At 50.9% G+C, this 24504-nt stretch overlaps 1 protein-coding gene across 1 annotated transcript in view; it reads right to left on the reverse strand.

Moving 5' to 3' along the window:
• The window catches only part of LOC147096019 (early estrogen-induced gene 1 protein-like), a 46676-nt gene that overhangs the window by 10139 nt on the left and 12033 nt on the right, over nucleotides 1–24504 (reverse strand). Inside the window, exons 3-6 of the mRNA XM_085974984.1 lie at nucleotides 17868–17988; nucleotides 14164–14193; nucleotides 7534–7650; nucleotides 5531–5577 (exon numbers count right to left, since the gene is read on the reverse strand). Coding sequence (XP_085831110.1) covers nucleotides 5531–5577; nucleotides 7534–7650; nucleotides 14164–14193; nucleotides 17868–17939 — 266 coding nt within the window. The 5' untranslated portion in view covers nucleotides 17940–17988. The remainder of the gene's footprint in view (nucleotides 1–5530; nucleotides 5578–7533; nucleotides 7651–14163; nucleotides 14194–17867; nucleotides 17989–24504) is intronic.

Raw genomic sequence — 24504 nt, forward strand, 5'->3', positions numbered from 1 at the left:
CACACAAAACACCCAACACTAATCAAAAAAAACACACACCCACCCAAACCCCCCCCAAACAACACACCACCACACAACCCCCCACACCACCACACCCCACCCCCCACAACCCCCCAAACCACCACACCCCCCACACCACCCCCCCCCCACAACCCCCCCCAACCCCCCCCACACACCACACCACCCACAACCCACACCCCCCCACACACCCCCCACACACCAACAAACCCCCAACCACACCCAACCCCCCACCACACCCCCCCACACACCCAACACCACCCCCACACCACACACCCCCACACCCCCCCCCCACACACCCCCCCCACACCACACCCCCCCACACACCCACACACCACCACACCCCACCACACCACCCCAACACCCCCCAACCCCCACACCACCCCCACACACACCCCAACACCCCCACACCCCACACACCCCCCCCCACCACCCCCCCACACCCCCACCCCCCACCACACCCCCCCACCCACACCCCCCCACACACCCCACACACCCCCCCCACACCCCCACACACCCCCCCCACCCCCCCCACACACCCCCCCACCACCACCCCCCCACACACACCCCCACCCCACACCACACCCCACACCCCCCACACACCCCCCCCACACACCCCCCCACACCCACACCCCCCACACACACCCCCACACCCACACCCCCACACCCCCACACCCCACACACACCCCCCCCCACACACACACCCCCACACCCCCCACCACACCCCCACACCCCCCACACCCCCCACACCCCCCCCACCCCCCACACACCCCCCACACCCCACACCACCCCCACACACCCACACCCCCACACACCCCACACCCCCCACTCACACCCACACACCCCCACACACACCCACACCCCCTCACACTCCCCACACCCCCCTCACACCCCACACCCCCCTCTCACCCCACTCCCCCCTCACACCCACACCCCCCTCACACCCACTCCCCCCTCACTCCCCTCACCCCCCTCTCTCACCCACTCCCCCCTCTCTCCCACTCCCCCACTCTCCTCTCCCCCCTCACACCCCCTCACTCCCCCCCTCTCTCTCCCTCTCCCCCCTCTCTCACCCTCTCCCCCCTCTCTCTCCCTCTCCCCCCTCTCTCCCCCTCTCCCCCCTCTCTCTCCCTCTCCCCCCTCTCCCCTCTCTCTCCCTCTCCCCCCTCTCCCCCCTCTCTCCCCTCTCCCTCTCCCCCCCTCTCCCCCCTCTCTCTCTCTCCCCCTCTCCCCCCTCTCTCTCCCCCTCTCCCCCCCTCTCTCTCCCTCTCTCTCCCCCTCTCCCCCCTCTCTCTCCCCCTCTCCCCCCCTCTCTCTCCCTCTCTCTCCCCCTCTCCCCCCCTCTCCCCCCTCTCTCCCTCCTCTCTCCCCCCTCTCTCTCCCCCTCTCCCCCCTCTCTCTCCCCCTCTCTCTCCCCCTCTCCCCCCCTCTCTCTCCCTCTCTCTCCCCCTCTCCCCCCCTCTCCCCCCTCTCTCCCTCTCTCCCTCTCCCCCTCTCTCCCCCCCTCTCCCCCCTCTCTCCCTCTCCCCCCTCTCTCCCCTCTCTCTCCCTCTCCCCCTCTCTCTCCCTCTCCCCCCTCTCTCCCTCTCCCCCCTCTCTCTCCCTCTCTCTCCCTCTCTCCCCTCTCTCTCCCTCTCCCCCCTCTCTCTCCCTCTCCCCCCTCTCTCTCCCCCTCTCCCCCCTCCCCCCTCTCTCCCCCCTCTCTCTCCCCTCTCTCTCCCTCTCCCCCCTCTCTCCCCCCTCTCTCTCCCCCTCTCCCCCCTCTCTCTCCCCCTCTCCCCCCCTCTCTCTCCCTCTCTCTCCCCCTCTCCCCCCCTCTCCCCCCTCTCTCTCCCTCTCCCCCCTCTCTCCCCTCTCTCTCCCCTCTCTCTCCCTCTCCCCCCTCTCTCTCCCTCTCCCCCCTCTCTCTCCCTCTCCCCCCTCTCTCTCCCTCTCCCCCCTCTCTCTCCCTCTCTCTCCCTCTCTCTCCCTCTCTCTCCCTCTCCCCCCTCTCTCTCCCTCCTCTCTCTCCCCCTCTCCCCCCCTCTCTCCCTCTCCCCCCCTCTCTCTCCCCCCCTCCCCCTCTCTCTCTCCCCCCCTCCCCCTCTCTCTCTCCCCCCCTCTCTCTCCCTCTCCCTCCCCCTCTCTCTCCCCCTCCCTCTCCCCCCCCTCTCTCTCCCTCCCCCCTCCCCCTCTCTCTCCCTCCCCCCTCTCTACCCCTCTCTCTCCCCCTCACTACCCCTCTCTCTCCCCCTCACTATCAACATCACTAAATTATCCGATCATTTACCTCATTGCTGTTTGTGGGATTCCTGCTGTGCGCAAATTGGCCGCTGCGTTTCCTCCACTACAGCGGTGTCTGCACTTCAAATATTATTTTATTAGCCGAGATCTCTGCGCTCCTCCAGTTCTGGCCTCTTGAGCATCCCCGATTTTTATCGCTCCACCATTGGTGGCCGTGCCTGCAGCTGCCTGGGCCCGAAGCTCTGGAATTCCCTCCCTAAACCTCTCCACATCGCTTTCCTCCTTTAAGTCGCTCCTTAAAACCTACCTCTTTGACCAAGCTTTTGGTCATCTGTCCTAATCTCTCATGTGGCTCAGTGTAAAATTTTTTGTCTTGTAACACTCCTGTGAAGCACCTTGGGAGGTTTTATGACATGAAAGGCGCCATATAAATGCAAGTCTTTCTTTCTCCATCACTCTCCCCCAGGAGATGGACTGTCACAGCTTCCCCAGTGGCTCTGCTGGTTTGACTGGAGAGTAGCTGACCCTTACAGACCATGGAGGTCCCTGGTCCAATCCTTGGTCTAGTTGATCTCGCTCACGGTAGTGACAGGATAGTGATAGTGATGTCCGCCACAGTCAAATAACCTGCTGGAACTCACTTGGAAAACACACGCAGAACGGTACTCGGGCAGGGTAACAGAGGGTGGCTGGCACCTGTGGGACCCCACCCCAGCAAGGAGTCAGTTCCCCAAGAAGTTAAGGGGTGATCTAATTGAGATGTTTAAGCTGATTCGATAGGGTAGATAGAAAGAAACTATGTCCTCTAGTGGGAGAAACAAGGAGGCAGCCATGGCTCAGTAGGTAGCCACTCTCGCCTCGGAGTCAGAAGGTCGTCCACTTTGGTGGCAAAAACAGGAAGGCAGATTATCTGAACGGCAATAGATTGGGAGAAGGGGAAGTGCAACGAGACCTGGGTGTCCTTGTGCACCAGTCGCTGAAGGTAAGCATGCAGGTGCAGCAGGCGGTTAAGAAGGCAAATGGTATGTTGGCCTTCGTAGCGAGGGTTCGAGTACAGGAACAAGGATGTCTTGCTACAGTTGTACAGGGCCTTGGTGAGACCACACCTTGAGTATTGTGTGCAGTTTTGGTCGCCTTATCTGAGGAATGATGTTCTTGCCATGGAGGGAGTTCAGCGAAGATTCACCAGACTGATACCTGGGATGGCAGGAATGACGTATGAGGAGAGTTTGGGTCGATTGGGCTTATATTCACTGGAGTTTAAAAGAATGAGAGGGATCTCATTGAAACTTATAAAATTCTAACAGGACTAGACAGACTAGATGCAGGAAGGATGTTCCCGATGGCGGGCCAGGTCACAGTCTAAGGATAAGGGGTAAGCCATTTAGGACAGAGATGAGGAGGAATTTCTTCATCCAGAGAGTGGTGAACCTGTGCAATTCTCTATTAGAGAAAGCAGTTGAGGCCAATTCATTAAATATATTCAAGAAGGAGTTAGATATATTTCTTAAGGCTAAAGGGATCAAGGGATATGGGGAGAAGGCAGGGACCGGGTACTGAGTTTGAATGATCAGCCATGATCTCTTTGAATGGCGGAGCGGGCTCGAGGGGCCGAATGGCCTACTCCTGCTCCTATCTTCTATGTTTCTATGTCGTGGGTTCAAGTCCTACTCCAGAAACTTGAGCACTAAAATCTAGGCTGACACTCCCAGTGCAGTACTGAGGGAGCGTTGCAGTGTCGGAGGTGCCGTCTTTTGAATGAGACGTTAAACCGAGGCCCCCATCTGCGCTCTCAGGTGGATGTAAAAGATCCCATGGCATAATTTTGAAGAAGAGCAGGATAGCTCTCCCCGGTGTCCTGGCCAATATTTATCCCTCAATCAACATCACTAAAACAGATTATCTGATCACTATCGTGTTGCTGTTTGTGGGAGCTTGCTGTGCATAAATTGGCTGCCGTGTTTCCTACATTACAACAGTGACTCCACTTCAAAAAGTACTTCATTGGCTGTAAAGCGCTTTGGAACGTCTGGTGGTCGTGAAAGGTGCTAGATCAATGCAAATCTTTCTTTCTTTAAAATTAGAGCTAGGCCATTCAGGGGTGATGTCACTTCTTCACAAAAAGGGTAGTGGAAATCTGGAACTCTCTCTCCCGAAAAGCTGCTGCTGCTGCTGCTAGGGGTCAATTCAAAATTTCAAAACTGAGATTGATTACTTGTACTTCTTGCAATTTAATATACTGTATTCGCTGCTCACGATGTGGTCTCCTCTACATTGAGGAGACCAAACGCAGTTTGGGCGACCGCTTTGCGGAACACCTCCGTTCAGTCCGTAAGGGTGACCCCGAGCTTCCGGTCACCTGTCACTTTAATTCTCCGCTCCATTCCCACTCAGACCTCATTGTCCTCGGCCTCTTGCATTGTTCCACGGAAGCTCAGCGTAAGCTCGAGGAACAGCACCTCATCTTTCGATTAGGCACTTTACAGCCCTCTGGACTCAGCATCGAGTTCAACAATTTCAGATCATAACCTCGGCCCCTATCTCATACATATATTTTTTATCCACACTTTGTTTGTGGCTTTTGTTCTTCCCTCCCACATGGCAGCTGTCCTTCATTCTGCCAGCGCAATTCACACTTCATCCAGAGCCATCCTTTGTTCCTTACCCTGTCCCATTACCACCTCCTCTTGCCTTGAATATCTCTTAACTTCTCCTGCCTTCCATCCTATCACAGACCTTCCTTTTTGTTCTTCCAGCCCCTAAACTTGCTTTAAAATCTATTCCATTTTCTGCTTTTTTCCAGTTCTGATGAAAGGTCATCGACCTGAAACATTAACTCTGTTTCTCTCTCCACAGATGCTGCCTGGCCTGCTGAGTGTCTCCAGCATTTTCTGTTTTTATTTCAGATTTCCAGCATCTGCGGTATTTTCTTTTTGTGTTGACAGGTTGAAAGTATTATGGGTTACGGAAGCAAGATGGAGTTAAGATACAGATCAGCCACGATCTAATTGAATGGCAGAAGAGGGGCTGAATGGCAGCCTCCTCTTGTTCCTATGGACATGGGAACTAAGACGAGCATGGGCTATGAGCGCAGAGGGAGTGAAAAAGGAGAACTGGAGTCTGGGGCGAGCATAGAATGGAGGGACAGGGAAGTGGGGGAGCAGGGGCATACTTAGTGATGTAAAGTTCACTTGCAGGGACAGCATCAGTCAACCCTATCTTGTCAGGGAAAAGTTCAGAGAACATCGGCACAGGATTGAAGATAGCGCAGCCACAGGCCAATACTCACGTTTTAAAGCAGGGGTCACCCAGCAACAACTGCATACTGATGGAGACCTGGGATATACAGACAGGGAAAGCACAGCGAGAGACAGAAAATCAGGAAAAGACAGAGAGAAAGAAAAACAGGAAAAAGAGAAGAGAGAGGAAAGGGCAGGGAGATAGAAAGAGACAGAAAGAAATAGGTAAAAGTAGAGAGAGAAAGAAAGAGAGGAAATGGCAGAGATAGAGAGAGAGAGAAAGAAATAGGGCAATGGAGAAAGAGATAGAAATTGAGAGAGAGCGAGAGAGAGAGGAATCGAGAGAAAGAAATAGGAAAAAGGAGAAAAAGAGGAAAAACAGGGACGGTCAGAGAAAGAAAGAGTGTAACAGGAAAAAGGAGAAAGCAGAGACAGAGACACACATGTTAAAACATACAAAGACAAAGCAACAGAAGAACAGAAAGTGAAAGGTAGAGAGAAAGAGAGACAGTTAAACAAAGTGAATGAAAAACAAACAAAGACCGAGAAAGAGTTAAAAAGAGAGATACAGAGAGGGAGTGAGGGAGAAAAAGAAAGCAAAACAGAGACACAAATGCAGAGAGTGTTATGGGGAGACAGAAAAGGTAGGACAGAGACAAAGAATGAAAGACAGCAGTAGAGAGAGAGAGAGAGAGAGAGAGAGAGAGAGAGAGAGAGGGAAAAGAGCAAATCATTCATCAGCAATTTCAGTATTCGAACAAAATGAAAACAAATTTTACAGAAACTGCAGATTAAGTGTTCCACAGTGAGATGCTGGACCACATCCCACCCACCATCCATCAAATGTCAGCCAAGTGGGCAGGGATGAAACCGGTTCCAATAGCACGCTCTGTACAAGAGGGTCAGTGTGGGGCTGAACACCATCACGTGCTGGAACCAGGGGCGTTACAGAAAAATCAATCAATGTATTCCCACTCTGATTATCGACTCAACTTTAAGGGAGTGTTTGATGGGACAGTGTAGATGGAGCTTTACTCTGTATCTAACCCGTGCTGTACCTGCCCTGGGAGTGTTTGATGGGACAGTGTAGAGGAAGCTTTACTCTGTATCTAACCCGTGCTGTACCTGCCCTGGGAGTGTTTGATGGGACAGTGTAGATGGAGCTTTACTCTGTATCTAACCCGTGCTGTACCTGCCCTGGGAGTGTTTGATGGGACAGTGTAGAGGGAGCTTTACTCTGTATCCAACCCGTGCTGGACCTGCCCTGGGAGTGTTTGATGGGACAGTGTAGATGGAGCTTTACTCTGTATCCAACCCGTACTGGACCTGCCCTGGGAGTGTTTGATGGGACAGTGTAGATGGAGCTTTACTCTGTATCTAACTCATGCTGTACCTGCCCTAGGAGTGTTTGATGGGACAGTGTCGAGGGAGCTTTACTCTGTATCTAACCCGTGCTGTTCCTGCCCTGGGAGTGTTTGATGGGGCAGTATGGAGGGAGCTTTACTCTGTATCTAACCCGTGCTGTACCTGCCCTGGGAGTGTTTGATGGGACAGTGTAGAGGAAGCTTTACTCTGTATCCAACCCGTGCTGGACCTGCCCTGGGAGTGTTTGATGGGACAGTGTCGAGGGAGCTTTACTCTGTATCTAACCCGTGCTGTTCCTGCCCTGGGAGTGTTTGATGGGGCAGTATGGAGGAAGCTTTACTCTGTATCTAACCCGTGCTGCACCTGCCCTGGGAGTGTCAGGTTCTGAAATGGAAGGAGCCTCAGTCGCCAGAACTATAAACCTTAATGAGTATAAAAATTCGGCAAAGATTGACAAGAGAAAACAAGTACAGCCAGGATTATCGATGAGGTACCCCAAGAGGAGCCTTTGCCTTGTACCTTTTCCATCTCTCCTCTACAGTGAGCTCTGGACACTATTCTCGACCCTGAGAGTATTTTGGCCTTGACCCCCATGCCCCTTGGAGATGGGGATCTCTCTCCACCGCCCCCTGTCCCCGACCTGTTTGAAGTTCCCGAACATTTGCCGCCTTCCCCCCACCATGCGTACCTTCAGGATGGAGTTGTCCTGCCGCGTGTGCTTGGTGTCGTAGCCCTCCAGGATGCAGCACCGGGCGGTGGATCCGGCCCCGGCAAACTCCGCCAAGTTCAGGTCAACGAAGCCCAGCTGCGGTCACAGGGGAGAGGAGAGAAGTCTGGGTTAGATCTGGAGGAGGTGAGCACGGTGCGAGCAAGTGACAGAGATCCAGGTCGGAGAAGGACACACAGTCCTGAAACCCCAATGCAGTGCTGAGGGAGCGCTGCACTGTCGGAGGGGCTGTACTGGGGGAGCGCTGCACTGTCGGCGGGGCAGTGCTAAGGGAGCACTGCACTGTCGGAGGGGCAGTGCTGAGGGAGCGCTGCACTGTCGGAGGGGCAGTGCTGAGGGAACGCTGCACTGTCGGAGGGGCAGTGCTGAGGGAACGCTGCACTGTCGGAGGGGCAGTGCTGAGGGAACGCTGCACTGTCAGAGGGGCAGTGCTGAGGGATATCTCTCTCTCTCTCTGTTTGCCGAGCAGTGCACCTCAGAGCTGGCTGATAGCAACCTGAATAAACAATGCATTGTGTATGGCAACTTGGTCCTGTGACAGGGGATTGTAGCCGGGCAAGTGGTAGAAGATTCAGTAGGAGAGCATTTTGGTGAAAGTGACCATAATTCGGTGAGATTTAAGGTAGCCATGGAAAAGGACAATGATGGACCGGAAATAAAGGTTGTAAATTGGGGGAAGGCCTATTTTAATATGATAAGGCACGATCTGGCCAAACTGGACTGGGATCAGCTACTTGTAGGAAAATCCACATCAGAGCAGTGGGAGTCATTCGGAAAAGAAATAGAACGAGCACAGCGCCAAAATGTTCCCGTAAAGGTCAAGGGTGGGACAAACAAGTCCTGGGAACCCTGGATGTCAAGGTATATACAAGAATGGATTAGGAAAAAAAGGGAGGCTTTTGGCAGAGAAAAAGGACTAAAAACAGTGGAAGCCCTAGAGGAGTATAGAAAGTGCAGGGGGGTACTTAAAAAAGAAATTAGGAGAGCGAAGAGGGGGCATGAAAAAACACTGGCGGGCAAAATAAAGGAAAATCCCAAGGTGTTTTATGAGTATATTAAGGACAAGAGGATAACCAGGGAAAGAGTAGGGCCCAAAGTGGCAATCTGTGTGTAGAGCCGGAAGATGTAAGTGAGGTTTTAAATGAATATTTTGCATCTGTGTTCACTATGGAGAAGGACGATGTAGGCATAGAAATCAAGCAGGGGGATTGTGATATACGTGAACAAATTAGCATTGAGAGGGAGGAGGTACTAGTGGTTTTAGCGGGCTTAAAAGTGGATAAATCCCCAGGCCCAGACAAGATGTATCCCAGGCTGCTGTGTGAGGCAAGGGAGGAGATTGCAGGAGCTCGGACACAAATTTTCAAAACCTCTCTGGCCACAGGGGAGGTGCCAGAGGACTGGAGGACAGCTAACGTAGTATCATTATTCAAGAAGGGTAGTAGGGATAAACCAGGGAATTACAGGCCAGTGAGCCTAACATCAGTGGTAGGGAAATTATTGGAAAAAATTCTGAGGGACAGAATTAGTCTCCACTGGGAGAGGCAAGGATTAATCAAGGATAGTCAGCATGGCTTTGTCAGGGGGGAGATCATGTGTAACCAATTTGATTGAATTTTTCGAGGGGGTGACTAGATGTGTGGATGAGGGTAGTGCAGTTGATATAGGCTACATGGACTTCAGTAAGGCTTTTGACAAACTCCCGCATGGGAGACTGGTCAAGAAGGTAAGAGCCCATGGGATCCAGGGCAATTTGGCACATTGGATCCAAAATTGGCTTAGTGGCAGGAGGCAGAGGGTGATGGTCGAAGGTTGTTTTTGTGACTGGAAGCCTGTGTCCAGTGGTGTACCGCAGGGATCGGTGCTGGGTCCCTTGCTGTTTGTAGTGTACATTAATGATTTAGATATGAATGTAGGAGGCATGATCAATAAGTTCGCAGATGACACGAAAATTGGTGGAGTGGTAAATAGCAAGCAGGGAAGCCTCAGGCTTCAGGACGATATAGATGGGTTGGTTAGATGGGCAGAACAGTGGCAAATGGAATTTAACCCTGAAACGTGTGAGGTGATGCATTTTGGGAGGACTAACAAGGCAAGGGAATACACAATGAATGGTAGGACCCTAGGAAGGACAGAGGATCAGAGGGACCTTGGTGTGCATGTACATAGATCCCTGAAGGCAGCAGAACAGGTAGATAAGGTGATTAAGAAGGCATATGGGATACTTCCCTTCATTAGCCGAGGCATAAAATATAAGAGCAGGGATGTTATGATGGAGCTGTACAAAACGCTGGTTAGGCCACAGCTGGAATACTGTGTGCAGTTCTGGTCGCCACACTATAGGAGGGATGTGATTGCATTAGAGAGGGTGCAGAGGAGATTCACCAGGATGTTACCTGGGCTGGAGCACTTCAGCTATGAAGAGAGACTGGACAGGCTGGGGTTGTTTTCCTTAGAGCAGAGAAGGCTGAGGGGGGACCTGATTGAGGTGTACAAAATTATGAGGGGCATAGATAGGGTAGATAGAAAGGAACTTTTCCCCTTAGTAGAGGGGTCAATAACCAGGGGGCATAGTTTCAAGGTAAGGGGCAGGAGGTTTAGAGGGGATTTGAGGAAAAACTTTTTCACCGAGAGGATGGTTGGAATCTGGAACTCACTGCCTGAAAGGGTGGTAGAGGCAGGAACCCTCACAACATTCAAGAAGCATTTAGATGAGCACTTGAAACGCCATAGCATACAAGGCTACGGACCAAGTGCTGGAAAATGGGATTAGAATAGACAGGGCTTGATGGCCAGCACGGACACGATGGGCCGAAGGGCCTCTTTCTGTGCTGTATAAATCTATGACTCTATGATGGGCCTCACCACGTCCAGGGCCTCAGGGCAGGATGATGAGAGACTCATCCGGCTGAAACCAGCTCATTCATGGGAAATAAGGCCCAGCTTTAATTTCTCAGAAAAGGTATTTAGCACCTGGTGTATGAAGTTACTAATTCAAAGAATGATTCACTCAGACTTGCTGTCCGGTTGACTTTTTAATTGTGTCATTACATCATTAACTATTCATTCTTTTTGTAATATATTATTGACGAACCAAGGTGAAGGCCCAAGGCCTGGTAGTACCTAGCAACGCCAAGGTTGACAAGAGTAGGAGGGACGACAAGGTAACTCAGTCAAGTGACACCAATTTACAGCTACAGGAGGTGGGGACCCGAGGGAGGTAAGCAAGGCCCCAGCTGGAGTATTGTGTCCAGTTCTGGGCACCACACTTTAGGAAGGACGGGAAGGCTTTGGAGAGGGTACAGAGGAGATTTACTAGAATGGGTCCAGGGATGAGGGATTGCAGTTACGTGAGTAGACTGGAGAAGCTGGGGTGGTTCTCCTTAGAGCAGAGAAGGCTAGGAAGAGATTTGATAGAGGTGTTCAACATCACGAAGAGTTTAGATAGAGTAAATAAAGAGAAACGGTCCCCAGCAGCTGAAGGGTCGGTAACCAGAGGGCACAGATTTAAGGTGATTGGCAAAAGGACCTGGGGCGACATGAGGAAAAACTTTTTAACGCAACGAGTGGTTAGGATTTGGAATGCACTGCCTGATAGGGTGGTGGATACAGAGTCAATAGTAGCCTTCAAAGTGGAATTGGATAAATTGCAGGGATATGGGGAAAGAGCAGAGGGGGGAGTGGGACTAAATGGATTGCTCTTTGAAAGAGCCGGCGCAGACTCACTGGGCCGAATGGCCTCCTTCTGTGCTGTACTATTCTATGACTCTATGCTACGGCTTTGAGATCATGGGAAAGAAATGAGTGTGGGGAGTCGATGAGGAATGCAGAGAGAAGGAAGAGGGTGCAGGATTGGAGCCACGAGTAACTCAGAAGAGCAAAACGTGGAGTTGTGCTGATCGGGTAGTGGAAGGGGGGGCGGTGTGCAGAATGCAAGATCGAAAAAGGCAGACACAGGCAGACCAGGCTGCCAAGAGAAGACAGGATATGCTCTCACTGCAGTCAGGGAGTAGTTGAGACAGAGATGCACTTCCTCACAGCCTGTGGAAAATATCAGGGCATCAGAGAGAATTTCTATCAAAAATTCTCACAAATATGCCCTGAATTCAGAAATCTGACTGACAACCAAAAACTCCCATTCCTACTGGGGGAGGAGAGAAGCTGTGTAACACTGGCGGCACACTATGTTACAGCTTGCCATGAACAGAGGGACAACCAGTAAACTAAGACAAGAATATATATAAACAAGGCGAAAATATATTTATAAACTCAGGGATATACCTGTTTATACACTGTATGAATGGAACCGCGTTTATGTGTTCAACCATAAATGTATTTTGATGCTTTGGCAACATAAGATGTACCTTATCATGCCAATAAAGCGATTTGTATTGTATTGTATTATTGAAAGACAAAGATATAGAAAGATGGAGAGAAGGAGACAGGAGGAAAGGGAGGGGGAGAGAGGGAGGAGAATTAGGGAACTGAGAGGGGGGTAGAGGCAGAGGAGAATAGGGAAGAAGGGCAAGGGGGGGGGGGAAAGGTGGAGATGGAGGGAGAGAGATATATAGAGAGCATGAGAGCAAGATTGAGCAAGAGCGAGGAAGAGGGGAGAAGAGAAAGAGATAGACATAGAGAGAGGGAGTGAGAGAGAGAGAGAGGGGAATAGGGAGAGACAGTGCCTCAGACAATGAGGTTTCTCGATTACCAGCAGGTTGTTACTAAGATCCTAAGTCAGTACACTCTGGATATGCGCAGAGGTCGTCACGATCAGGAATAAGTCCCACACCAATATTTTACCAAGTGAGCAACATTTTGCATAATGAACAGAAAAATGCCATTAGTTCAAACAAGCCTCGCCCTTTTTCATAGATTAACCGCACCTACACACATTCTCACCATACCGATACATTCCTAACCGCCCCTACCCGCCTTATCACACAGTGCCTCGCCTCACCGACCCACCTTATCCCACAGTGCCTCGCCTCACCTACCCACCTTATCCCAGTGTCTCACCGACCCACCTTATCCCAGTGTCTCTCCGACCCACCTTATCCCAGTGTCTCTCCGACCCACCTTAGCCCAGTGTCTCACCTCACCGACCCACCTTATCCCAGTGCCTCACCGATCCACCTTATCCCAGTGTCTCTCCGATCCACCTTATCCCAGTGTCTCTCCGACCCACCTTATCCCAGTGTCTCACCGACCCACCTTATCCCAGTGTCTCACCGACCCACCTTATCCCAGTGTCTCACCTCACCAACCCACCTTATCCCAGTGCTTCACCTCACCGACCCACCTTATCCCAGTGCCTCACTGGACCTACCCACCTTATCCCAGTGTCTCACCTCACCGACCCACCTTATCCCAGTGCCTCACCGATCCACCTTATCCCAGTGTCTCACCGACCCACCTTATCCCAGTGTCTCTCTGACCCACCTTATCCCAGTGTCTCACCGACCCACCTTATCCCAGTGTCTCTCCGACCCACCTTATCCCAGTGTCTCACCGACCCACCTTATCCCAGTGTCTCACCGACCCACCTTATCCCAGTGCCTCACCGACCCACCTTATCCCAGTGTCTCTCCGACCCACCTTATCCCAGTGCCTCACCGATCCACCTTATCCCAGTGTCTCACCGACCCACCTTATCCCAGTGCCTCACTGGACCTACCCACCTTATCCCAGTGCCTCACTGGACCTACCCACCTTATCCCAGTGCCTCACTGGACCGACCCACCTCACCCCAGTGCCTCACTGGACCGACCCACCTCACCCCAGTGCCTCACTGGACCTACCCACCTTATCCCAGTGCCTCACTGGACCTACCCACCTTCTCACCATATCCCTCAGTCTGTCTTTGTCCAGACGTGTGGAATTGTCTCTTGAACCCACTTATACTGTTTGCATCTTTACTGATGGCAGTTCCATTGTAACCGATTCCACCACTCCATTGCTGACTTCCCTTTCTCACCCCTAACTTCCTCATTTTTAAACCCATGCCCCCCACCTGCCCCCAACCAAGATTTGAATCCTTCACCACAGTGGATCATTTGCCCAGATCAGCCTTTTGGTCAATTATTTAAAATTTCCTCCACCCTGAGGATCGTGACTGCTCACCAGAGTATGTTTTGCCCTTTGGTACACTGGCCACATGGGCACCATTCATCTGTAGGCCAAGCCAAGGGGCGGTTCAGCCAGCTATTCGATTGTGGAAGCATCGCCTGAACTGAACACTCATTACCTGAAGTCCAAACACCTGCATTCCATGAGGGGGGGGGTCCACTGGCTGATTTTTTATCCCCTCCCTCCGCCCACAGCCCCTAAGAATGGGACAGAACCTGGGGGGCCATCCTGGTCGCTACAACTGCCTGGATAAGCTCACCTGATCGACCAGGGGAAACCTCGCACCCTTTGGAATCATTAAAAACTCGGCCACGCGAATAATGTCCCAGCATCACATAATGTTACACGGTAGCAAAATTCTATCAAACCATGACCACCATAGAGACAGTCTCCCAACAGAGCAGGACGCAGAATCTCACAGAACAAGGTGGACACTCAGGTTCTCCACTCAGAATGGGCTCTTACCTTAGTGAAAGCTTTTCCACCTTTTAGTTCCTGCAGAGACAGAGGAATCATGTGTTAACCCTTCAAATACTTGGCACAGCACACCTGGTACAATTATAACATCAAACACTCCCAGGGCAGGTACAGCACGGGTTAGATACAGAGTAAAGTTCCATCTACACTGTCCCATCAAACACTCCCAGGGCAGGTACAGCACGGGTTAGATACAGAGTAAAGTTCCCTCTACACTGTCCCATCACACACTCCCAGGGCAGGTACAGCACGGGTTCGATACAGAGTAAAGCTCCCTCTGCAATATCCCATCACACACTCCCAGGGCTGGTACAGCACGGGTTCGATACAGAGTAAAGTTCCCTCTACACTGTCCCATCAAACACTCCCAGGGCAGGTACAGCACGGGTTAGGTACAGAGTAATGCTCCCTCTACACCGTCCCATCAAACACTCCCAGGGCAAGTACAGCACGGGGTTAGATACAGAGTAAAGCTCCCTCTACACTGTCCCATCACACACTCCCAGGGCTGGTACAGCATGGGTTAGATACAGAGTAAAGCTCCCTCTACACTGTCCCATCAAACACTCCCAGGGCTGGTACAGCATGGGTTAGATACAGAGTAAAGCTCCCTCTACACTGTCCCTTCAAACACTCCCAGGACAGGTACAGCACAGGTTAGATACAGAGTAAAGTTCCCTCTACACTGTCCCATCAAACACTCCCAGGGCAGGTACAGCACGGGTTAGATACAGAGTAAAGTTCCCTCTACACTGTCCCTTCAAACACTCCCAGGACAGGTACAGCACAGGTTAGATACAGAGTAAAGTTCCCTCTACACTGCCCCATCAAACACTCTCAGGGCAGGTACAGCACGGGTTAGATACAGAGTAAAGCTCCCTCTACACCGTCCCATCAAACACTCCCAGGGCAGGTACAGCACAGGTTAGATACAGAGTAAAGCTCCCTCTACACTGCCCCATCAAACACTCCCAGGGCAGGTACAGCACGGGTTAGATACAGAGTAAAGCTCCCTCTACACCGTCCCATCAAACACTCCCAGGGCAAGTACAGCACGGGTTCGATACAGAGTAAAGCTCCCTCTACACTATCCCATCAAAAGTAAGAGAATGTGATAACAATCTATCTAACCTATTTGAAGTCCCTCTCTCTCTCTCGATGACAAGAGACAGCATTCCTAGTTCTACCTGCAATCCTCTCCCCACCCATCCCCCTCCTGTGTTGTTCAAAGGCCTCGCTTCCCTACCAATTACAGTTCTGGCCTCAAACCCGTCCTCCTTCTCTCTCGGCTGTTCTTGCCTTTGTTTTCGTTTCACATTCTTGACATTTACCCCGCATTACTCAGCAGCTCATTGACAGCTTGAGGTGCTTTTAAAGTTAAATATCAAATCTATTCAACAGCCACGCAGCAGCCAGAGGGCACTCAGACTGCAGCCTTCCTCTTTACCAACGCGGTTCCCTCCTGCTTCTCGAGGGCAGGCCTGAGCAATGTAGGGATGTCCCACCCCCTCAATACTGATCCCCTTTACTCCCCCTCCCCCTATAGGCCTGGCCTTGTGCTGGGTCCGATTCCCTCGAAATGTCTCCTGGTTAAGCCTGAGCCACTAGGCTGTTATACAGTGCCTTTAAATTAGTAAAAACACAGGAGCGATTATCAAACAAAATTTGGCACCGAGCCACATAAGGAGAAATTAGGGCAGGTGATCAAAAGCTTGGTCAAATAGGTAGGTTTTAAGGAGTGTCTTAAAAGGAGGAAAGGGAGGATGAGAGGCGGAGAGGTTTAGGGAGGGAATTCCAGAGCTTAGGACCCAGGCAGCTGAAGGCACGGCCGCCAACGGCAGAGCGATGAAAATCGGGGATGCGCAAGAGGCCAGAATTGGACCCGGTTTCCAATTCTCCGTCGAGGCCAGGAACCGGAGCCCTGGATCATATTTCCCCCTCCCTGCCTCAGGGGACACTGAGACCAAACTTAGCCCTCTTAACCTCCACTCTGGTCTGAGATCAAGTAAATCAACGGAGACTGGGGATTGAACCTGGGGCACAACTAGTCTCTCCAGCTCAAGAGTTATACAGCACAGAAAGAGGCCCTTCGACCCATCGTGTCCGCGCCGGCCATCAAGCCCCGTCTATTCTAATCCCATTTTCCAGCACTTGGTCCGTAGCCTTGTATGCTATGGCGTTTCAAGTGCTCATCTAAATGCTTCTTGAATATTGAGGGTTCCTGCCTCCACCACCCTTTCAGGCAGTGAGTTCCAGCTTCCAACCACCCTCTGGGTGAAAAAGTTTTTCCTCAAATCCCCTCTGAACCTCCTGCCCCTTACCTTAAAACTGTGCCCCCTGGTTATTGACCCCTCTACTAAGGGGAAAAGTTCCTTTCTATCTACCCTATCTATGCCCCTCATAATTTTGTACACCTCAATCAGGTCCAAGAAGTTCATTTTCAAGTGGAAAGACTGAACAAGAGCGAGATGGAGTGGAAAGAAAGGGGGCGAAGAGAGAGACAGCAGTTGTCAAACTCTCAGAATCGTACAGCACAGAAGGAGGCCCTTCGGCCCATCATGCTCCTGCCGGCTCTTTGAAAGAGCGACCCAATTAGTCCCACTCTCCCCCGCTCTTTAGCCCTGCAAATTTTTCCTTTTCAAATATTTATCTAATTCCCTTTTGAAAGTTACTATTGACTCAGCTTCCACCGTACCTTCATGCAGTGCGTTCCAGATCACAACAAGTCACTGCATTAAAAAAAAATTCTCCCCATCTCTCCCTGTGCATCTTTTTGCCAATTACTTTAATCAGTGCCCTACGGTTACCGACCCTCCTGCCAGTGGAAACAGTTTCTTCCTTATTTACTCTCATCAAAACCCTTCATAAAATATAGGCAAGTGTGAGGTAGTTCATTTTGGTAGGAAGAAAAGGAGGCCTCATACTCCTTGGAAAATAAGTCTAAATGGGGTAGAGGAACAGAGGGATCTGGGGGCACAGATACACAAATCACAAATAGCAGCGACACAGGTTAATAAGGCCATTAAAAAAAAAAGCACTGGACTCATTTCTAGAGGGATAGAATTGAAAAGCAGAGAAGTTGTGTTAAACTTGCAGCGAACCCTGGTTGGACCACACTTGGGACACTGTGCACAGTTCTGGTCTCCATATTATAAAAAGGATATGGAGAAGGTGCAAAAAAGGATTTACTGGAATGATAGCAGAACTGAGAGGTTGTACCTATCAGGAAAGATTGAACTGGCTGAGGCCCTTTTCTCCAGAAAAGAGACTGAGGGGTGACCTAATAGAGGTCGGCAAAATTACGATAGGGTTTGATAGGTTAGACGTTTAGAAGATGTTTCCACTTGCGGACGAGACCAGAACTAGGGCTCATGACTATAAGATAGTCACTAATAAATCCAATCAGGAATTCAGGAGAAAATTCTTTACGCAGAGAGTGGTGAGAATGTGGAACTCGCTACCACAGGGAGTGGTTAAGGTGAATAGCACGGATGCATTTAAGGGGAAGCTGGATAAGTACATGAGGGAGAAAGGAGTAGAAGGATATGTTGATGGGGGTTTGACGATGAAGGGTGGGAGGAGGCTGGTGTGGAGCATAAACACCAGCGTGGACCTGTGGGGCCGAATGGCCGGTTTCTGTGCTATAAATACTTTGTAAAATGCATCGTTTTGAAAGCATTAACTGGACAAACCTTGCGGACGGACACTCGGCAGATGCTGGTGTCCAGGACGCCCGTGACTGGGCTGGCGCTCATCTTGCACATGAAGCATGACTTCTTCCGCCAGCGAACGCAGTTTTGCTGCACCTCTTCCCTACAAGGGACGTTGGGGGGGGGGGGGGGGGGGGGAGGGAGATGGGGAATAAAAAGCAAGAAAATATTCATCACCGGCGTGGAACAGAAGCTTCCCCCTCTCACAGGGAGCGTGGATCCTGGGCGAGAGACGCAGAGCAGCGGCGCAAGAAAGTCTTGCATTTACATCGTCCCTCAGGACGTCCCAAAGCTCTTTACAGTGCAGTCACTGTCGTAATGTCCGGAAACGCGGCGGCCAATTTGCGCACAGCAAGATCCCACAAACAGCGATGCGATAATGACCAGATCATCTAGTTTTCTTTTTAAAGTGATGTTGGTTGAGGGTTGAGGCCGAGATGAGGCAGGTGGAATGGGAGGGGACTCGTGGTGGAGTATAAACACCAGCACAGACTAGCCGGGCCGAACGGCCTGTTTCTGTGCTGAATATTCGACATATTTCTCACATAAATATTGGCCAGGTTATCGGGGGGGGCGGGGGGAGCACGCCCCCCTGCTCTTCTTCAAAATAGTGACCATGTTATCTTTTACGTCCAACCCAAGGGGGCAGACGGGGCCTCGGTTTAACGTCTCGGCAGTAGTGGTGGAGTTACTGGAGTAGTCGTTCGGCAGATCTCGCCGAGTAGGACACAAGTTCAAATCTCACCATGGGCAGTTTGAGAATTTGAATTAATTTACTTAAAAAAGCTGGCTTCAGTAAATCTGACCTTGAAGCTGTCAGATTGTCATAAAAACCCAAGGCGTTCACTGAGCCCTAAACCTGTTGGTCTGGTCCCTATATGTGGCTCCAGTCCCACACCAGCCTGGTTGACTCTTAACAACCTTGTCAGCCGTGGCTCAGCTGGTAACAACTCCAGGGACTTGAGCACAAAAATCTAGGCTGGCACACTCCTCCAGTGCAGCACCGAGGGAGCGCTGCGCTGTCGGAGGGGACCTTAAACCCAGGCCCTGTCTGCCCTCTTGGGTGGATGTAAACGATCCCGTGACCACTACTTCGAAGAAGAGCAGGGGGAGTTCTCCCCTGGTGTCCTGGGGAGAATATTTATCCCTCAGACAACAGCACCAAAACAGATGATCTGGTCATTATCACATTGCTGTTTGTGGGAGCTTGCTGTGCACAAATTGGCAGCCACGTTTCCTACATTACAACAGTGACGACACTCCAAAAAGTACTTCATTAGCTGTAAAGCGCTTTGGGACGTCTGGAGGTCGAGGAAAAGTGCTGCATAAAAGCAAGTGCTTTCTTTTATGCCAACACCCGCGACTCCTTTATTTGGCGGCCCAGGGTTTTACAGTCGAGCAGAATTCGGGCAGAAAGGGTTAAAAAGGAACAGTAACATTTGGCAGCCTGTTTACTGGCGCAATAAAAAGCCCAAGTAAACGTCAGCATGCCGGTACGAAGTCTTATCCACCACACCTTGCACAGCTAACGTCTCGTGGAAGAACGCCACACACAACAACTGGGAGACTTTGGCCCCGCGATAGCGACTGACCATCGATCCATTAGGAGTTGCAAAAGCCATTGCTGGGGCGCCCTGCCCACGCCCCTCACTGCCACGCTACCTCACACACGCAATTGTTATTCATGAACTCAGACAGTGTCTGCCCAACCTCGGTGGAGACGACAGCAGGGTCGGGGGGAATGTCGTGGCCCACACCCAATCCAGCCCCATCTGCCAAAGTCTATGGGGGGGGGGGGGTTTGGGGGAATTTTAACCTAACTCGCTGGAGCGGGAATCCCACGGGATCGGGTGGCACGCCGGTTATACACACCACCCCTCCCACCCGCCCGATATTCCGTCCACTTCAAAAAGGGAGTCTGCTCTCTCAGTTGGAGGTAAAAGCTCCCATGGCGCTATTCGAAGAGGAGCAGGGGAGCTCCCCTGATGTTTATCCCTAAACCAACGCCTGAAACAGATGATCTGGTCATTTATCACACTGCTGTTCTGTGGGATCTTGCTGTGCGCAAATTGGCTGCCACGTTTCCTACATTGCAGCAGTGACTACACTTCAAAAAGTACTTCATTGGCTGTAAAGCACTTTGAGAAGTCCTAAGGTCGTGAAAGGCGCCACAGAAATGCATGTTCTTTCTTGTTATTGACGTCGGGCGAATGGGGCTTTAGTTGTTTGGGGTCCAATTGTTGCCAATGCTCCATCTTTGCTGGTTCCAGTCCTGTGGACCGTTGGCACTTAGTGATCCCTCCGTAATGATAACCAACGCCACTCAAATTGTCTGTCGAAACCCTTCAGACCTCCTCCATTGCAAACATTTGACTGAGGAGACTGGTCAGTCTTAAAATCCCTTTACTTAACACGTTTCTCGGTCACATTGACTTCAAAGTCAAAGTCTCTAGAATATTATACATATCAGGAAAGGATGAACAAGCTGGGTCTCTTTTCTCTTGAGAAAAGAAGGCTGAGGGGCGACCTAATAGAGGTCTTTAAAATTATGAGAGCTTTTGACAGAGTAGATGCAGAGAGAATGTTCCCATAGGGATCAAGGGATATGGGGAGAAGGCAGGGACAGGGTACTGAATTTGGATGATCAGCCATGATCTCATTGAATGGCAAAGCAGGCTCGAAGGGCTGAATGGCCTACTCCTGCTCCTATCTTCTATGTTTCTATTTGTGGGGAAGAGCATAACCAGAGGCCAATCAATATAAGATAGTCACCAAGAAATCCAATAGGGAATTCAGAAGGAACTTCTTTACCCAGAGAGTGGTGAGAATGTGGAACGCACTACCACAGGGAGTGGTTGAGGCGAATAGTATAGATGCATTTAAGGGGAGGCTGGACAAGCATATATGAGGGAGAAAGGAATAGAGGATTATGCTGATAGATTTAGATGAGAAACACAGGAGGAGGCTCGAGTGGAGCATAAATACCGGCATGGCCTGGTTGGGCCGAATGGCCCGTTTCTGTGCTGTATACCCTATGTAATCCGATATAATGCTGCATCTACTGCAGAAAATGGACAGCAAGCTAGTGTCCTCTAGTGAAAACTAGAAACTGTTCACATAATATTTCTTAATTTCACCATCGCTTTCAACTAAGACCTCCAAGTTAATCTCTATGTTTACTGTTTTGAAATTTCATCCCTTCAGGTGTGTTGAATTTGTCAGCTCAGGTCCACTGATGAAAGGATAGTGTCTAAACCGCCCAGTCCCAGAGGGGGAAAGGACAGTGTCTGACCCACTGCACCACCCAGTCCCAGAGGGTGAAAGGACAGTGTCTGATCCACTGCACCACCCAGTCCCAGAGGGTGAAAGGACAGTGTCTGATCCACTGCACCACCCAGTCCCAGAGGGGGAAAGGACAGTGTCTGACCCACCGCACCACCCAGTCCCAGAGGGGGAAAGGACAGTGTCTGACCCACTGCACCACCCAGTCCCAGAGGGGAAAGGACAGTGTCTGACCCACTGCACCACCCAGTCCCAGAGGGGGAATTAACAGTGTCTGATCCACCGCACCACCCAGTCCCAGGGGGGGAAAGGACAGTGTCTGACCCACCGCACCACCCAGTCCCAGAGGGGGAATTAACAGTGTCTGATCCACCGCACCACCCAGTCCCAGAGGGAGAATTGACAGTGTCTGATCCACCGCACCACCCAGTCCCAGAGGGGGAAAGGACAGTGTCTGACCCACCGCACCACCCAGTCCCAGAGTGAGAAAGGACAGTGTCTGATCCACCGCACCACCCAGTCCCAGAGGGGGAAAGGACAGTGTCTGACCCACCGCACCACCCAGTCCCAGAAGGGGAAAGGGCAGAGTCTGACCCACTGCACCGCCCAGTCCCAGAGGGGGAATTAACAGTGTCTGATCCACCGCACCACCCAGTCCCAGAGTGAGAAAGGACAGTGTCTGACCCACTGCACCACCCAGTCCCAGAGGGAGAATTGACAGTGTCTGACCCACCGCACCACCCAGTCCCAGAGGGGGAAAGGACAGTGTCTGACCCACTGCACCGCCCAGTCCCAGAGGGGGAAAGGACAGTGTCTGACCCACCGCACCACCCAGTCCCAGAGGGGGAAAGGACAGTGTCTGACCCACTGCACCACCCAGTCCCAGAGTGAGAAAGGACAGTGTCTGACCCACTGTGTGGATCCATTCTGGACAAATTCCCCATGCTGTTAAGCAGCTGGAACACGATTAATTACAAGAGTCGACAATAATCTCCTGAACATGATGTAGGAACGAATTGTATTGCACAGTGTTAGACTGGAGGGTGAGGTTGAGCTGGTAAACAAGGAGCTAGGTGGGGCTGAGCAAACACAGAGCAGCTGAGGTAATAAGAGATGGAATTAAGAGGATCGGCTTAACTGCTTTCCCAATAATTTGGTCACAAGGCGTAGAGTTGCTAAGAGTTTCCAAGTTAATAAGCTGTTTGGACCAAGACTGAAGCTTTTACTTCTTTCTTGGCCAGGCTCTCGTCTCCCGGCAGGGCCGAGTTGCCGGTGGTTACCGGCTCCACCCGTTCTGGTTGACCTTTGCCCCCCCCCCCCCTGGCCTGTTTGCCCATTTTATTGACGCGCGTGCCTGGAAGAGCGAGTGTCGGTTGAATACAGGGGCAGGGGCAGCTCCGCAGGGATTCCCTCAAGGGATAGCAAAGGAAATCGGGAGAGTTAATGGGCCCTGCAAAAGCCAGCCAGTAAGTGTGGGCCGAGGGCTAGAGGCCTGGATTCAAGTAATCCGCTCAGAACACCCCCACCCCCACGAGCAAGGAGTGAGTAAGAAAAAAAGACTCGCATTTAAACATCGCTTTTCACCATCTCAGGACGTCCCAAAGCACTTCACAGCCAATGAAGTACTTTCTTTTGAAGTGTAGTCACTGTTGTAATGCAAGGGAATTAGCCAATTTGCACACAGCAAACTCCCTGTTAAGGATCAGCTATTAGTCAACCTCCTTCCTGCCTATGATCCACAACGACACACTTCGAGTAAGCTCGAGACAGTTGATGGTGGAGTGCTCGGAACAGGCTTGATTCATGTACAGCACAGCTGATCGACCTGTACTGTACACAAAGAGTGGCTTTCGGTTTCTGTACTTTTTGAGCTCGCCAAAGCACTGTTGAAAACAATGTTCCTTTATAAATCTTATTTTGCCTACATCAAAGGTACGTGTCACAGATAAGACCTCACGATGTATCTGATTCCAAAGCCTTTAAACACAGCCTATTCACGTAAACAGCAGTAGTTGTTTACTTCAGATATACTTTTCTCAAACAAGTCTTCATGACCTACGTTTTTCCGATTGCAATTATATAGGGCCCTGGTCAGACCACACCTGGAGTATTGTGTACAGTTTTGGTCTCTTTACCTAAGGAAGGATATACTTGCTATAAAGGGACTGCAATAAAGGTTCACCAGACTGGTTCCTGGGATGGGGGGATTGTCCTATGAGGAGAGATTGAGTGGACTAGGCCTATATTCTCTAGAGTTTAGAAGAATGAGAGGTGATCTCATTGAAACATACAAAATTCTTACAGGGCTTGACAGGGTAGATGCAGGGAGGATGTTTCCCCTGGCTGGGGAGTCTAGAACCAGGGGTCACAATCTCAGAATAAGGGGTTGGCCATTTAGGACTGAGATGAGGAGAAATTTCTTCACAGAGGGTGGTGAATCTTTGGAATTCTCTACCCCAGAGGGCTGTGGAGGCTTGGTTGTTGAGTATATTCAAGACAGAGATTGATAGATTTTTGAATATTAAGGGAATCAAGGGATTTGGGGATAGTGCAGGAAAGTGGAGATGAGGTAGAAGATCAGCCATGATCTTATTGAATGGCGGAGCAGGCTCGAAGGGTCAAATGGTCGACTCCTGCTCCTATTTCTTATGTTCTTATGTTCCTTGAATAGTAGGTTTTATTAACCGTTATCTTTCTATACTATAGTTAACGGATCCCTCTACCTATATTTATTAAACTACCTTATAACTAATAACCGTATAAGTTATACCTTAATCACTCATGGTCGATGGCATTTCAATCACTTATTTCCTTGCACAAGCTTTTTTTGTAGATAATACTCAAGACAGCAAAAGCAGTCCGAATCTAGAGTCTTGGGGGGGGGGGGGGGGGGGGGAAATTGAGTCGCACCCCCTTTGGGGCGCTAACTTCACAGTGCCCTGAAAAAATTAGTGCCCCCGTGGCTGAAATTCATTGGTAGCGCCCCAAGAGGGAAGCGGGGCGCTACTGGAACCTTAGTCCCCATTATAATTTCTCCTGGGACCAAGGAAATGGCAGAGACTTTAAACAAATATTTTGTATCTATCTTCTCAATAGAAGACACAAATAGCATACCAAAAATAGTGGGGAACCAAGGGGCTAATGAGAGTGAGGAACTTAAAGTCATTAATATCAGTGGAGAAAAAGTACTTGAGAAACTAATGGGACTAAAAGATGACAAATCCCCTGGACCTGATGGCCTACATCCTAGGGTTCTAAAAGAGGTGGCTGCAGAGATAGTGGATGCATTGGTTGTGATCTTCCAAAATTCCCTAGATTCTATAATGGTCCCAGCGGA

This window comes from Somniosus microcephalus, unplaced genomic scaffold (assembly GCF_052327205.1).
Source record: "Somniosus microcephalus isolate GS21.2 unplaced genomic scaffold, FLI_Smic_1.0 unresolved_chr1, whole genome shotgun sequence".
In the NCBI taxonomy this organism is placed as follows: domain Eukaryota; kingdom Metazoa; phylum Chordata; class Chondrichthyes; order Squaliformes; family Somniosidae; genus Somniosus; species Somniosus microcephalus.